General features: G+C 46.7%; 1 protein-coding gene across 1 annotated transcript; it reads right to left on the bottom strand.

Moving 5' to 3' along the window:
• Positions 1-129: 129 nt before the first annotated feature.
• PPP1R10 (protein phosphatase 1 regulatory subunit 10) lies at positions 130-16607 on the bottom strand. Its single transcript, XM_059075618.2, has 20 exons — positions 16541-16607; positions 15790-16316; positions 9417-9535; positions 8655-8741; positions 8373-8508; positions 7906-7957; positions 6020-6097; positions 5704-5877; positions 5381-5486; positions 5151-5263; positions 4562-4662; positions 4152-4299; positions 3917-4075; positions 3568-3814; positions 3344-3407; positions 3043-3237; positions 2813-2888; positions 2467-2580; positions 1644-2306; positions 130-1376 (listed from the first exon to the last, which is right to left on the bottom strand). Exons 3-20 carry the CDS (start codon positions 9521-9523, stop codon positions 1267-1269), a joined length of 2730 nt encoding a protein of 909 aa, XP_058931601.1. The 5' UTR covers positions 9524-9535; positions 15790-16316; positions 16541-16607; the 3' UTR covers positions 130-1266.
• Between the last annotated feature and the right edge of the window lie 303 nt (positions 16608-16910).

The following is a 16910-nucleotide window of genomic DNA, read 5'->3' as shown; positions in this document are numbered from 1 at the left end:
TTCACCAGTATTTCACTTAACACCAGCAAAGGATTGAAAACCACATTCCACAAAGGTTTGTATTAATGAACTTTCAACAACAGCTGATAGTGGCTTTTTTCTTTTTAAACAGTCCAGGCACACCAGGGGTTAAATACTTCTCTTTCCACTGTTTATTATTAATGTACAAAATATACAAAACCAAAAGAAAAAAGAAAATACTCATCCTCAAATCCATTGTGGCTCTAACCCAAGACCCCGCACAAAACCCAACTAATCCACTGTTTTCATAGAAAACAACTGATGCTGAGACAGGTGAAGGAGAGGGCTGGGAGGGGGCAGGTCATCTTATCGAATCCACCCAGGAAGGCACCTGGTGGGGATTCAGAGGTGGCTGACAGGGCAAGGGAGCTGGAGGCCTCACACCCACAAGGTTCCAGGTGGGGGCCAGGAGCGCGCTAACTCCCAGAGGCAGTGCGTGTAGTGTGACTGGCATGCCCAGCATGCCGGGCTTCAGTTGATGAAAAAGCTGGTCTCACTGAAGTGTTTTAATTTCCAGAATGAGCTGCAGGCAAGGGTGGACCACCACCAATGGCCTCACCTATGCCAGCTAAAACTTTTCACCTGATGCCGATGTGAATTTGCCATCATTGAACCTAGCAGACCCATGATGCAAACTTGGGTGTTCACGGAAGATTGCAACGTCTTGAGAAAGGACTCAATGTAAAGCCTGTCGGGAGGAGTGGGGATGATGTGTTCCAGAACTCAAATCCAGCCTGATTGAGTCCTCTCAGTGCAGTGGGATACACAATACCCCTTTTACCATCTCCCCACCCCACGAGGAAGCATGAACTTGGCTGGGATGATTTCATAAGTGCAGCTGATCCCGTGTCAAGAGTTCTGTGTGCATGTGGAGGACCCACAAGAGGAGAGCAGAGGTGTTCTCCAGGATAACCAGCTTTAGGTTCTCAGGCATAAAGGGTAATACCGGAGAGGCGCTTGGCATAAAGGGCAAATCTCAAAAAGTGAAGCCAACTGGGTCTCCTCTTCAGCAGTCCAGGGTACAGAATGTGTCCAGTCTCTCTCCTCCCCAGACTGGAGGAAAATATGTACATCAATGCGCACCAGTGATCAGAAAACCCCCAGGAACCCAGGCAGGTGGGCACTGAGGGGGCCGGCTCCTCATCAGCTGGGGAAAGGGGAAAATGGGCCTCACAGAAGCCATAAAAGGGTGGAAGGAGCAAGGCTGCAGTCCACAGGGGGGTGGGTGGGGTGGGCAGGTGGTCCCTAGGGCAGGGGGGGCCCATTGACACCCGGGTGGTAGAAGGCACAGTTGTTCTCATAGCGGCAGTTACCCTTCATCATGAAATGTCGACAAACAGGGCGATTTGACATGTCTGTGGGAATGATGGTGGAATAGTTAGATAGGAAACGGCCAAGAGGTCAATGCCACCCTCATCCCACCCATCCAAGGCATCCAGAGAACTGTCTTTCAGAGAGACCTAGTCTTGGAGACCTGGGGGAAGGGCTAAAGGAAGGAACTGCCATGCATGCTGGGAACGGGGTGACCTCATGTTCTGCCTGGCAGACCCGGGGTAGTGACGTTCCCCAGAAAATCATAATGGGACACCAAGAACCACATGGGGGACAGGGAGCATCCTCACCTCCTCCATGGCTATGGCCTCCATCATGCCCTCGGTGGCCCCCTCCGCCATGGCCAGGGCCATCATGGCCACGGTGCTCATGAGGGGGTGGCCCTCGATGGTCGTGGCCTCGGTGACCGGGGCCATCATGAGGCCGGTGGCCATGGGGCCCCCCATGTCCAGGGCCTTCATGGGGCCGATGTCCACCACCAGCACCCATTCCTCCACCAGGGCCTTCATGAGGACGATGGCCGCTGCCACCACCCATGCCACCGCCAGGGCCTTCATGGGGGCGATGCCCACCGCCCATGCCACTGCCAGGGCCTTCATGGGGACGATGTCCGCTGCCACTGCTCATGCCCCCACCAGGGCCTTCATGGGGACGATGACCACCACCTCCAACCATGCCCCCACCAGGGCCCCCTCGTCCATTTGGAGGTCCTCCTCCAGAGCGACCTCCTCTGGCCCCTCGGAATGGAGGAGGAGGTGGTGGTGGTTCACTCCCACCTCGGCCACCACGGCCTCTATGGTATGGCCCCGGACCTGGTCCCCCACGCATCGGGCCACCCCGCATGGGGTCCCCTGGGCCATCCCAGAAGGGATCACCCCCCCGGGGAGGGGGTGGGGGACCCAGGAGACGTGGACCCACTGGCCCACCAGGGCCCCCAGGGCCTCCATGGGGACCTGTTGGGGGAAAAAAAAGGGAGAGAGTATCAACTACCTGTTGCCCCCAGGGACCGCCATCTCCCAACCCAAACCAACCCCCGGCTTTGGTCAACCCTGTACTGTTACCAGGCCGAAATCAAGCAGACAAGCCCATTCCGACCTCTCACTCACCACCTACCTGGCATAGGTCCGCCAGGTCCAGGGGGGAAGTGCTGCATCCCCTTGGGGCCCCCAGGGCCTCCTGGTGGGAAACCATTGGCTATGGGACCAGGGCCTAAGAGTCCATGAGGCACTGTTAATGAAAAAGGAGTGAAGCAGTCAGCAAGACGATTCTAGAAGAGCGGCGTGACATCTTCCCGCTTAGGTGTGCCCAGCTGACCCCCTCAGACCAACGTGGTAGAGCACTGCTCTCTCTGTCCAGTCTTCCCCTCCCATATCTTACCGCCTAGTGGCAATACCCCTGGCTCCCCCAATTCCACTGCAGGCCTCCTCGCCCAGGCCCCAGGGCTGGCCCTGAGGATTACCCAGCATCTGCTTGATCTTGTCTGAATAGTCTGGTTGCTTCAGCAGTTCCTCTGAGGGATGACTGTTAGGGCTACCCTGTGAGGCAAGGTCATTAAGGGACAAGGTCAACAGAGAATAAGGGTAACACCCGGCAGAGAAGGGAGAGCCCAAGGAGAAAGCAAGCGGGAAGGTGAACAGAATGGGAGTAAGGAGAAATGGAGACGGTGGGGAAGAAAAGGGAGGCTCATACCATGATGGAGGTGAGGATCTCCTGCACATTGATGCCTCCTCCTCCAGGACCCTGGGGGCTCTTCCCAGCACCCATGCTTCCCATAAGATTGGCCAGAACAGGAGGCAACTTGGAACCGCCTGCCCCATCGGGTGAGCCAGCGGTTCCCCCAGGCTCCAGGGTCTCAACATATGGGGTCTCATCCATGGAACATTCCTGAAAGGACAGGAGAGAACAATCAGGACCAACAAAGAATAAAGAGACAGTCTCACATGAAAGATGCATTAATGTCAATCACAACCTCCATCACCACATAACTCACCTCATCTAGGGGGATGAGTTTTGGGGGGATAGGCTCATAGGGCTCAGGATCAGGCTCGTGAGGACTGTCAGGAATGCAGCAGGCGATAGAAAAAAAAAAAAGACAGTCAAATTATTTATTCAAGCCCTTGATTTTCTTCCTAACCCCACCCCCTTTCTAATTACCCCAGGGCACGTTCCCCTCAAGGGCTCAATACCTCAGGAAGTGAACCCCATTCTGCTCACCTTTCCTTGTTCAGGAAGAGCTCCTGAAGGATCCCCTTCTCCCGCTCAGCCTGGATGTACCGCTCCTGGCTGTTGCTTCCAGGGGTGACAAGAGGCGAGGGCAGCACCAGGGGCCGGGGGCACACCCAGGGCACCTTCTCCTCCATGTTGTCGTGGCTCAGACGCCGGGCCGTCTCAAACGCATGTCGGTCTGACAGTATCTCTCGCTTAGCTGCCTCGCCAAAGTCCTTGATCTTATTCACATTTACTATTGCCAAGGAGAAAGAAAGCAAGAGGGAAAGTAAGCCCAACCAAGTCCTTTTTAAACTCTCTATACCTCACCTACTATAGAGGAAACTGGATCTCTAACCTCGTTCAGTTTCATCCAGTTCAAAATAGAAATACTCTCTTAGTTTGCCCTCCTCAGGCCAGGTCACAGTTTTCCTCTTCCTGCCCTTCCGGGTCAGCTGGCTAGGATCTCCGGGACTCTCCACTGGCTTTGCATCCAGAGCTCCTGGCTCCAAAGAGGCTGTAAACAGAAGCAGTTTCAGAGCAGATCCTTCCTTTCAGAAAACCCCCAAACCTGAACCACTTTCTAGATTTACCAGTATCCATGAGCTCTGGGACTTCAACAGGGGGAACTGGGGTCCCTGGACGTTCTGTGTCCATAGCCTCAGAAGGAGGTGCTGGCTCTGGGGAAGAAGGTTTGGCTGTGCTCGGTTCTGTGCTCGTTTTCCCTTCAAATGGGCTTGGCTATTGTGAAAGAAAAAGAAGTTAATGAGCTGACAGGAAAGGCAAGGTCAAGGCAAGGCAATTAATTAGTCCAGGGTCCTTGGCAGGATCCCCTAACAGTTCCTATAAAGGAAGATTCTGTCTCTAACAGTGCTCTGCCAACACCAGTCTACATCTGAGACACAACTCCTCTTGTCCTCCCCAAGCATCCTAGCTGCTGGGCCCTTCCTTCACCTGTACCTTTTCTACCTTGTCACTGGCACCTACTGCACAGCACCCATACCTTGGCAGCTGTGGGTGACAGCACCTTCTTCTTCTTCTTAATTTTGATGCCTGGAACAGGGGCTGAATTGAGCGCATCCAGAAAGCCCAGGCCCTCCATAGCTACAGAAGAAAAGAGCATAAAATGGAATCACCAGACCTCCTTAATAATCCTATTCCTATAGACAAAATCTGGGCAGAAAATTGGCCAATAGAGACCCTGTCTCAACTTTGGACACAATAAGCTCAAGGTGACCAGGAAGCATATGTAGGAGGATTCACACAAGAAATTCTTGTCATTATTCTATCTTTCTTTTAAAGGCAGGCAAGCGTGGCTTTGGATAGGAATCAGAGCTCAGGTAATTGACAAAGCCAGCCCCCATGAACGTGACGGCTGGGAGTGCACCCACCATTCACTGAACAGCACGCCTCCCTACTTCATCTCTAAAATCACTCCTAAGCAATCCTATGAAGGACTCCTATGAAGGGAGTTCCAGGGGCGTGAACATTAAAGGACACCAAGAAACCAGATGAAAATGGAGGAAAACGCTTCATTTCCATGAAAAGAGTTTGCTCTCAATTCAAAGCACATCCCCCCACTTTAGACTCACGCTGTGGCGGGATGATCTTCACTTTGATCTCTTTGGTGGCATTGGGTGTTGTGTTGAGTGGCTTGTATTTCTTCTCTGCAGGGGGCGCAGCATCTCCTGGTGCAGCTGTGGAACTGTTAGAAAGGGACTGGTCAACAACACCTGGCAAGGGCCATACAGTTCAGCGCCCCCTCTTTTCCCCTCACGTCCACAGACCCAACCCATTCAAAAGCCAAGAACATGGTCCATACCTCTGACGCTTGAGGGGGATGGGTTTAAGGTTGTACTTGTCAGAAACCACCACTGCACTGGCATTCTTCTTCACAGGCACCAAAGATGGGGTCTCCAGCTCTAGTCCTGGGGTAGAAGACATGGTGTTGGGACTGGACTCACTCCACACTCTTCTGACTCTTCCTCCCTTAACCTTCATCAAGCCCTATAAACTCCCACAATGCTCCACCCACTAGTCTTCCCTCTCTCCAGATTTACCGTACCATTAACTCCAACTCTTCCACCATAAGGCCCAGCTGTGCACCTACCCACAGACCCTCCAGAGGCCAGACAGCAGCCTTACCGGTAGAGCGGAACTTGGCGTGACTGGGTGCCGTGGTTCGGAGGGACTTGGGCTTCTCCCTCTTCTTTTCCGGGACCTCCTCAGCCCGAGTCTCAGCCTTCACCTCAGTCAACGGTCGCTCAGGAGGGGTGGTTCGACTCTTTCCCTCTTCTTTCCGTTTCTTCTTATCTTTCTCTGTTGTGGAAAAACAGAGCAGAAAAGGATTTTATTTATATAAAGCCTGTCAGTCAGAGGTAAAAAGCAGGTTAGAGGCACGGAAGGCCACATCCCAGTGGGAAAGAAATAAATACAAGGGATAAAGGGCCAAGGAGCTTACCAGCAGGCTGGGTACTGCTCTGGGAGCGGATCACAGCCATCCAGTCGCTGACAAGGACTGAGGCCAATTTCCGGAGCTCTGCAGGTGAGAGAGGGGAAATGCCTAAATAATGTAAGATACACTGAATCATGGAATTTTCCTCTATTCAGATAACTTTCAACCCTGATGCCATTATAACACCGGGGGGGGGGGGGGGGGCAAAAAGAAGAAACATTTATTAAAGTATGTTGTAAAAACTACACTAGTTGATTTGCATACATCTCATGTAATTGTTATTACAACCTGAACATTTTTAATCTCCCTTTATAGACACAGAAGCATGGAGATTAAAGTCACAAAACTAGAAGATGGCAGAATGAACCTAGTGTCTATGCTCTTCCCATAACTACTTATTACAATAAAATAGAAGAAAGGCAGAGGGGTTCAAATGTCCAAAGTGCTACCAGATTTTAAAAATTTCAAGGAGGCAGATTTAGACCCTCATAAAAAAAGATTTTCTAGGGAACCTTTTTTCCTAGAATGTAACTAGTGATGACAGCTCTTAAAAGAATCAATTAAGTTGCAAGAGTGAAAAAAGAACTTAAAAACCGATTTAGGATGAAGGAAGCAGAGTTCATCTGAGAAAAAAGATGGTCAGAGAATTTAAAGATAAAAAACAATTTATTTCTAAATATATGGAAAAATGCATTTGTAGCTCTTCCCTTCTGTACTTGGCAAATAATATCTCCTATCTACGGGACCTCTCTTCTTGCCAACATTTCCACTATGGGCTGATTTAATAATGAAATTGTTGTAGAATATTAAAACTTAACTTTTTAAAACAGTCACACAACTGCCAACTCCTATACCTAATGCAATATGAACCCCAAATGCCCAGTGGGTGAATATCCTGAAACCTCTTTGGAGCAATCGATACTACGGTCCAGTAACACTTAACTGCAGACAATAAGGAATGTACAAATTTCAGTATCTAAAGGAAGCACAGAATAATAATTAAACCTATACTCAAAGATGGCAACACAATTAAGCCAGCTGGAATAAGGACCAATATACCTCAGTGAAGAAACAAAAGATAGGCAATGATTTAAAGGGATCTTCTGTGTTACAGTTTATCCTACAAAGCTACTCTGAGATGTCAGAAAAACAGTGAAGTGCTCATTATATAAAAGGACCTAAAAACAATTAATACAACTAAAAGAACAGAAAGCTAGGGAATGTTTTTCGCTTAAACAATACTGTGAGTTAAAACAAAATCGTGATCCTTTATCCTGGAAGACGTTCCCAGTGTTTTCTCCTCTAGCTAAACTTTGCAAAGGGACCTAGCATACCATTCCCCATAGACAAAGAGCAGGGATCAGCTCTGCTACAATGCTGCTCACTTGCAGGAAACCAGCGTCTTGTGCTCCCTGGTTTATGCCTTGGGTGTAAAATTTTTGGATTAACTTTTGGATATAAACCCTTTTCCTCTCTAAAGAAAAGCCTGTGACTTTCTGGAGCCAGGCTTTGTCTTCAAGCCAGAACTGTATGGCCCTTGCCAGGAGCTCCAAAACCCTTTGTCTTAGCAAAGGAAAGAATCTGTTGCTATCAAAGCTATGATATACTCCAGCAGTCAGGATTCTGCCCATGCCCTAGAGCAGGGTGTTTACTGGTAGAACGAGCATACCTGCTGTTAGGAAAATAGACACTGAGGGTCCCAGAATATGCTCTATTTATTGATATTTAGAGAAACAGAAGTAAATGATGACGAGACATTCTAGGATGACACTATTTCCCCCAAAGAAGTTTAAGTGTATGGCTTTTACACCAAGAGATCTTAAGAAATGAAGGTAACTGAGTGGAAGTAACGGAAGAAGGCCCAGGACACAGAGGAAAGGACTGGCCCCTACCTTCATCCTCACTTGACTTGCTCAGCTGCTTCACCAGTTTGGCTGTGTTGTTCTACGAGAGGAATGGAGCAGCAGGATGGTAAGTGCCAGAAGGAAAAGCAGCCCACTCAGAGCTAACCACGCCCACAAACGCACAATCTCTTAACAGCCGCTAACACTGAGATAGACCTTCTCTCTTACAAAGCCCTTGGAGACATACTCTTACTCCTTAAACAACCCAGTTAGGTCGGTTCAACCATTCCCATTTTACAAACGAAAAATCTGAGGCTCAGACATATAAAGTGCCCCATGTCACACACCTATTAAAGGACATAAATTTGAACCAAATCTTGATTCCAAACTCCTATTTTTTTCTACCATTCTACATCACAAGCCCAAGACTGTAGCCACATCAGAGTCGATACTAGTTTTTCATCTGTTAGCCTAAACCAAAAAGGAAGAACCAGGACTGTAAAGACTGAAGGTACCTGCTTGAGATGGTCAACAGTGAGTGGTAGGTGCTGCAGGGTCAGTAGAATTTGCTGCAAGAGGGGAATGTTGTTGGTTGTCTTTGAATACGTCAGCCAATTGTTAAGAAGCTTGTAACCACCAACATCAATAAACCTGCAGGCAGGGAGGAGGCTCTGTGATGCCCTTCCTGGGTCTTGGGAGTATACCCCACCCTCCTAGTCCCCCATCAATAACCCAGGAACCCCATGCCTCACCTCCCCCCTCCTTCTAGGTACCCAGTCACCCAGGTCCCCACTTACTTGACCAATATTTCTGGTGAACGGGTCTGCAGGAGAATGTTCAAGTAAGTGCATCGACTCACCATCTTTCGTGCTTCCTTCATCAGACTGTAAGACATAAGTCAAGGTTAGAAATGAAGCAGCCCGAAAGCACCTCTTCTATGAGCAGAAGTCTCTAATCTGCGGGAGTACCTCGAGATCCCTGATGACTTGGGACTTCGCTACTGGGTGGGGGGAATCACACAGGCCCCTAGGAGGATGGGGTGGATCAGGATTGATGTGGAAACACCCAGAGGGATGGAACACAACGGAGGAGACGCACTGAAGTCTTCGATCTGAGGAGGTAAGTGTCACTGCTTCTCTAACCCACGGGACACATTTGATTCTGCTTCCAGGTGAAGAGCCCTAGCCTTCAACTACCATCTCTTCAGACTGGCTTAGTCACTCGCTTTCTCTTGGAAAACTTGAGGATCCCTGAAGGAAAATGACATTTGGGGCATGCAGAATGCAACCCAAAACAGAACTAAGAATTCTGTCACCTGACTCCCCTGCTTGCTTCCCTCCTTCCCTTGGGACTGTGGATCTCCAAATATCCAGATGCCATGATCGGGGACCAAGGGGTCATCTTTTCCTATCACTACTTCTAACATAACTGGATTTGAATCCTATTCCACTGACTCCCATTCCTCTTAGGGAACACTTTTTGCTATCTGCCTTAACTATAGTCATATTACAACACAAAATATTCTCCACTCACAATGAATTCAAAGGGTACAGACTCACCTGAAGATCTTCGAAATCCCATCCACACTCCTGACTTCCCCATCTCGGTTAAGGAAGCTGTCCAGGCCCTTGAGAAGCTCTTTGGGGTCTATGGGACCCGAACCCATGATCGAGGTTTTCTAAGAGGATAAAACAAACCCACAGAATAAATGGGTGGCAAGGACAGCCCCAGTTGCCCTCTAATAAATTCCATCTCTGTGTTTGACAAATTATTAGTGATTATTTAATCTACATTCAACTGCACTCACCATTATCTAGATAAGAAAAATCAACACAGACCATTGTCCCTACTGAGAAAACAGCCCTGGCAAGTGAAGCACTGTGTTAATACATGACTGAAGGGGACGACAATCAGACTGGAGGACTGAGGCAGCACCTCTCCTCTCGCTCCCAGTTACATCCTTCCTAGGACAGCTGAACTTCAACAGATTGTATCAGAGCTAAGATTCACATTCCCAAAACAGACACTCAACTTTCCAAGTCATTTTTGCTTATTAGGTCCTATTTCTCCTTAGTTGCTAATGAATCTAGCTTTAAAAAAAAAAACACCAAACCTATAGCTTGATAAGAACTGGGCCAGTCATGGATGTTGGGCTGTCTTCCAAGAGTCAACTCCTTTCTATCTTAGCCCATGAAGAGTCAACCGCTTGGGAGATTAGGATTGACAAATATACACTAATATGTATAAAATGGATAAATAAGAACCTGCTGTATTAAAAAAAAAAGTCAACCACCACAGGTAGCAGGGTATGTTCTGCTTGCACCAGTAGACAATCGTCTAAAGTTGTAGGTGAAAAGAGAAGGAAACAAAACTTGAAAACAACCTCTCCCCTACGGGAGTTAGGGGTGGCTCCCAGAAAGAGACAAATGGAGCAAAGAAAATCAAGCAGGTCCTCCTAAGCCTTGAAAAAATGTCACTCATTAACCTAACACTGCACGAGTTTTTATTTTTCCAAAGTTAAGGACAAGATTGGTTTGTGGTTTCAAAAGCAAAGATGCGAACCTGACTCCTACTCCCCACCTAAATCATAACACCACCCAAGATCCCCAAGGAGGGCCTGAAGTTAGAAACCATGGAGCCAAAAAGAATGGAACAAATAAAACTAGAAGCTGGCAAAATGCCATTAAATTTTAAGTAGCTGCTTTAGACTAGGTTAGAAAAGATGTTAATTAAAAGCTGAACACAGCTGTTACGGGACAGAGACATGTGAAACAATTTCTAGGCCAGAACTAAAGTTTGAGAGAGGTAATTTAGAATCAATATGGTTTTGATTAGGATTTTTATCCACAATGCCTCTAAACATTGGCTTCTGAGAAGCAGAAAAGAAAGCCACCTTAGTAATATCGACATTTGGGAAATAAGACGAACACTGGGTAGGAAGGAGGCAAGAAGAAAGCCTCCTGAATCCCGCATCTAGTACAGAGATGAAACACATGAGCCAGGCAGAAGGGTGGGAAAAATCAGTGTTTTACAAAGATGATTATATTTTCTGCAGAAAACAGGTTCCTTATAAGATCATGTTAATTAGTTCTATTTGTTCTCAAGCCAAAAGAGAAAAACAAGCATAACGCTTTCAACCTTTTAATTCTCACAATAAAAAAGTCAATACATTTCTACATTTACAGTCATAACAACCTAGGCCAAGAAGAGGCAGAGGCATGGGGGGAACTTGGTTCCTGAGATCATAACCTGTGGGCTGAATATAGGGAGAGGAGGTAAGGTAAGAAATACTGAGAGGTGAGCAAGTCTGGGTTAACTGTGCTTTGCTGCTGCCCTGGAATCTCCACGAGGACGGGTAGAACCTAAGGTCAGAGGAAAAAACATTCAAGTCTAATACCAGATACATTAGAAGTCCACAGACCAAATCCACTTAAGTGTGGTGATTCTTATACACAGAGAGACAGACATGGGGATAAAGGAATTTTCCCCATGTAGTTAAGACACTATAAAGTGAAATATAGACACTATAAGGACAGAAATACAATAAAGGGATACATAAAATAGATTTCCCACTGAGACTGGAAAAGCAATGAGCGAATCCAAAGTAATAAAATATATCATCAGTGAAAAAACTATATGCAATTTGACAAAAAGCTTTCAATTAAACTAACTTCACTTCCAACCAATGCCCCCTAAATACAGCTGGCCCCTCAGATTCAAACCCAGTTGAATACACAGCACCTTGGAAAAGTCCCTTTTGCACACCCACCCACCAGTTAGGTCGACAGGCCTGCTCCCCCTACTTCCTTCAGAAACAAAAACTGTCACCTGAGCTCAAATGTTCCTTTGCTTAAGAGGGTAGCAGACAAGAGAGAATAACCATCTTTAGAGAAAAAAGAAACCAGTGAGTACACAGCTAAATTCTGTCCAGTGCCTTCTGCTGGGAATGGGACCCAGGGACTTTTTAATTCCCATTCACAACAAGCACGAATAAAAGACATTAACAGTCAAGGAAAACTAGCAGACAAAGCAGAAGAAATGTTAAATATTCATTTTCCACTGCAGTTTTCCTATTATTTACATTCTGGAAATATAATTAACAAAACTATAAATTTTGTCTCACAAGAACCAATCACGTGGTTTTAAAATGTAAGGGGGTTTTCTCATGACGGCTTCCTCCAGGCAGATTAGTTTTCACTCATTTAAAATTAAGGACCCCAAGTGTTTTACAACCTATTTCCTTATTTTGAAGTCATTACGTTTAGAAAGAAGTTCCAAGGCACTCAAGTGGAAAGGAATGAAGAGCCTAAATTCTCAGCACAGCCCTACAGGAGAAAAGGCAAACGACTTTACCAGGGAAAGAGGGGCAGTGACCAATTGTCATTAACATATCTGGAGCCTGGAACGAAAGCTTAAGGAAGCTTTCTGAAACCAAAAATAATCCAGGGCATGATATGTTTTAATTTCCTTGAAGGCAGAACATACGGGGTGGCGATGGGGAAGCAACCCCTGGCATCATCTCCACCTTGTACTAAAGCTGGGCTCTCCTTATGGAGGATGTTGCCAGCAGACACGTGCAGACAAAAGGCACTGGGAAATTTTCTTACCAGAGATAAAATTAAGTCCAGAAGTGACACCAACTCCAGCCTCCAAAATAAATAAGGTGAAAAATATCTAGCTTGGCTAAAGTTATTCCATACCCATCACCAATGAAACAGAACTGAATTGGTTCATGACAAAAATTCTAGGCGAGTTTAAAAACAATCACAATCTTCTAACAAAGGAGGAAGGTGTCCAAGTTTACCTTCACTTAGAGGTCTTAGCACTTCTGGAAATGAAGTGCTTTGTAGCTTACATTCCCCCCTTCCTTTCCACGGTAATTGAGGTATTTCCTAGTCTGACTCCAGAGTGGACTGAATTATGTCTCAGGTGATTCACAAGGTCGCACCTCTCAAGTAGTAAGCCGCTCCCCCTCAAAATCATTCCAAAACCTGGTAGCACATGCCCTTCCCAAACGCTTATTCGCCTTTCAATAAGGGTGTAAAGTTACCCCCCACCCCTGCCCTCATAGGACAGGATCCCAGGATAGAACTGTGGCCACAAACTACAAGGATCAGGTTCTCCGACGTTCTCTGATGGATGTGGTTTCCCTAGAAGACCTTTTTCCCCATCTCCCATGTTAATGCAGATCTTCTTTATTATAATCCCCTGCTCACTAGAGCTCAGGAACCCCAGTGGGTAGAATGTTCAGCTCCCAAGGAAGGTATGCTGCAGAGGCACATGGCAAACTGCTTAAAAGATAAAAAACTTGTGGTCAGTAGGACATGTGGAAGAGGCCCTCCCATCCAATCCAGAAGTAATAGTTTGAGAATCCATACCCAGTAGAAAATTAGCCCTAAAGTCTCACCAAGTCACCACAGAACAGCTGTAGAAAATGGCTTTCCAATTCTGCCTAGAACCTTCACGCTTCAGGGCAGGACTTTAAAAAATGAAAAGTATATGGAGAGTCTGATAAAGATTTGACTGAAAAAGTTGGAAGAAGAAAGGTAAGAAAGGGACAGGACACCCAATACCACCCTCAGGTAGAGCATGGCTTTCGAACATGCACCAACTGCTACAGCACTGCACAAGTTGAAAAACGAAGAGGACATTTCCCCATTGTTTTTAAGGAATTTCTTTCAGAAGGGAAGGAAAAAGAAATTCAAAAAGGGTGGCTCTTTGGAAAAAAGAAATGAAGGTTGTGAAATGTAATACCAGAAAGGTTTTGCTTACCAGAAACCGTAGCTTGAATCCCCCTGCCTCGAGTTTACAACTGCCGCCTCCTTTCCTAAAGATTCACTTCTCATCCTAGTACCAATGTACAGGAGCTAAGCAACTGGAGAACGTGATACAGCACTGAACACAATGAGCTTACCCCCAAACCCAGAGGCGGGAATAAGGGCGATTTAGAAGAAAGTCCTCAAGTACCCACTCTCCCCCAGATTCTCATCATACAAAGCGACCAAATGCAAGAAGCCCAAGGACTGATTCCTGAGCAGAAACGGCACATTTCAGTGTCATTAGGCCCCAGTTGTCTATTCCAGTTACTCATTCACAAGCCCTTGTGTCTTCCTCCAGTATCCCCCAACACACAGATAAGACACACGCACGCTCATACACACTGCCTCAAAAGCTTCCAGTCCTAAAGTATAGCTGTTTGACTGGTTTCCACCCCTGGCAACTGAAGCGGGGAAAAATTCCAAGCAGTAGTGATGAAAGAGGGTGAAAATAAAAGCAACAGACTCGGGATCGTTAAATACAAAAACTAGAGCTGCCCAAGGACACGGACAGCTTCAAGACCTAATTCCTATAAGCTTTTTTCCTTTTAAGGTAATGGCTATAAAAGGTTATAAAGAAAATAAGGAAAATGGCTTTTCCTGTCTAGCAGCAGCGCGCACAAGAGTCCAGAAGGCATCTGCTCGGGGTGGAGTTTGAAGAGGGTGGAGAAAGGAGGAAGAAAGCTGATTACATCACCTTTCAATGCTGCTCCTCCCCCTTGACCAAGTTTCTAGGGCGGCCCTAAGCTCTGGATGGCAAAAGGGGGAGAAAAACAACAAAGCAGGGACGCCATCTTGTTAGGGAGGAGAGGACTCAAACTTAAAAAGCTATCCCGGCTCTGCCGGTAGCTTTTTACATTAAAAAACCTTTTAGTAAAAAAATCCAAAAAACAAAAAGCAGCCCCCATCCTGAATAGTCTTTGACCTACTTTGAATAAGAGCAGTGTGAAAATAAAAGCAATTAAAATATTAAAAAGAACAATTTTCTGCGGGGAAGAACTGAATTTGCAATTGAGGTTCAACTTGCTACTGTCGAACACCCCCCCATCCTCTCTATAAAGGGAAAGGGGGGAGGACTTGGACCCCTCTCAACAAATAGGGTTGAGGTGGGAGGACAGGAGAAAAATGGGTCAAGACACAACCTGCAACGCCGCTTGGAAGACAAAAGGACAAAGAAAGTCGCCATATTGAAGCAGGGAAGAAAAAAATTCCTTTTAACGACACAAATCTTTTAGAAAGCTAGCATTCAATTGCACTAAATGGCTTTTAAAATTATACTCCTGAATTCCACATTTCCCCAACCTTTCCACCCTCTACTTAACTGTATTCCCCCCACCAAAAAGTATCAAATTAAAATGTTAATCACTTTTTTTTGCTTTTAAATAACCTACGCAATCTGCAACAATTACAAGACATTCTTTACCTCCCCAACTATTATCTTGTTATGTATTGGCACTAAGATTATATTTTGCCCTGAATTAAGTGTCTTGCAATCTTTATTCCTAGATTGCCACCTATATTAACCACACAAATATACCCCAAACAAATTACATTAAAATTGAGAGTTAACAATCATTTAAAAAGTCATAGCCACCTATTTCTCTCTGCCCATCTCCTTACCCTGCAATCTTTATGTACAGATTGCTTATTAATCTGGCAAATTGAAAGGCGCCCTGCTTGTCTCACACACAAAGAAGTGGGACTTCTGGGCCACAAAATCCACCATCTTTTGTATGTGAGCTCATTAACCCTTTTGAAGACTGCTGCTAACGAGAGGAAGGTAACCATACCTCCTTATAAAAAGCAAACACTTATGGCTTTGGCAGTCTGGAAATTGGCTGGATTACCAAGGGTTAACCATCAAAATCTTAACTTGCGGGCCCTCCCTCCACCCTCCTAGCCTGCAGCAGAGCAGGGAAGAAGCAGGTGGTAGGGGAGAGAGAACACTGTTTAGACCCAAAGGCCCTTTTTAATGGAGATTAAGTGACCGGATCGGTCCTTCTCCAGTTCTCTATTTGTTCTACGGTCTCTTTTCTTCCTCTCATTATTTTTGGTTTCACAAAGGGAAACGTTGATTTCTTGTTGCAAGGCTGGTTTTTGAAAATTCGACACTTACTATCCAATTTTTTTGCGACGTCAGCACCTCGGGCTCAGGGGGGGAGGGGGTTAAAATTTTGGAGAAAAAAAATAAAACAACCAACCAGGACCCAAAACTCAATTATTTGGGGGGCCTCATTGGATCAAAAAGTCTCCTTAAAAAAAATAAAGGCCAACTCAGTATTCATTTCCCCCCCACCCAACTCCATGTAGGGAGGGGGGTCGTAGAAAAAAAGTTCTGAGTGGATTAAAAAAAGTAAACGCTGGATGAGTGAATTTGGGTGGGTTTGGGAAGGGAGGGTGGTTGATTATTTTTGAAGTTATGTAGTGACGGTCCTTCGGCCACAGATTTCAAGTCCCAGGCAGCATGGGCTGGTGGGGTGGGCAAGATAGGTGGGAAGGGGCAGAAGACACAAGTGGTTGGGCTGGTGGCTGCGGTTTTCCCTTTCCCCCCTCTCTCAGGATCCTTTCAAGGGCTTAGATGTTGCTGCGGCTTGTTTCTTTTCTCCTCGTGGCCGGCCCGTCTTTCTCCGAGAAAATTCAAACCTGGGATAAAAGGAACACAAGGGAGAAAGATATAATCAGTATGGGTTGCTCTTAAACACCCAAAAGTACAATCTTTGTTGTCCCCAAACACCTCCATGTCCCATCCCGAACACAGCCGCTTAAAAAGAGTCACGGCTCTCAACCGAGCCCTCGCCTAACCCATTTCCTAGGCCAACTGTCCCAACAAAATTTTACCCTCCAACCGACAAAATGCCAAGACTTACCTCTAAACGAACCCCAGAATGGCGGCTGCCTGCTCGGGCTGAGTCTTTTATATCCGGACACCGCCCAACGCGCCCAAACGTGCTAGTGAAACGCCCTTGCGGCGAGAGACTGTGCGCGGGGCGTGAATTCATTGGTCAACCAGTAAGACAACTCGCCAGCTAATTGGCTATTCTGCCTTAACCTTCGCTCAGCCCCTTCCCCCGGGCACCCTCTTCCGCCTCCTTCCTGGCCCCCGAACGCGTGCGCTTGACCTAGCGGCCTAGCACCTCCCTTTCCTCTGCTTCCACCACTTCCGCCTTCCAGATCATTTCTCACCAAGGGTTGGTAGAATCGGACCGGCGCATGCGCAGTGAGAGGATCTTGGTCAAA

Source organism: Kogia breviceps, chromosome 10, assembly GCF_026419965.1.
Source record: "Kogia breviceps isolate mKogBre1 chromosome 10, mKogBre1 haplotype 1, whole genome shotgun sequence".
In the NCBI taxonomy this organism is placed as follows: domain Eukaryota; kingdom Metazoa; phylum Chordata; class Mammalia; order Artiodactyla; family Physeteridae; genus Kogia; species Kogia breviceps.
This window is presented reverse-complemented; position numbering and strand designations above follow the sequence as displayed.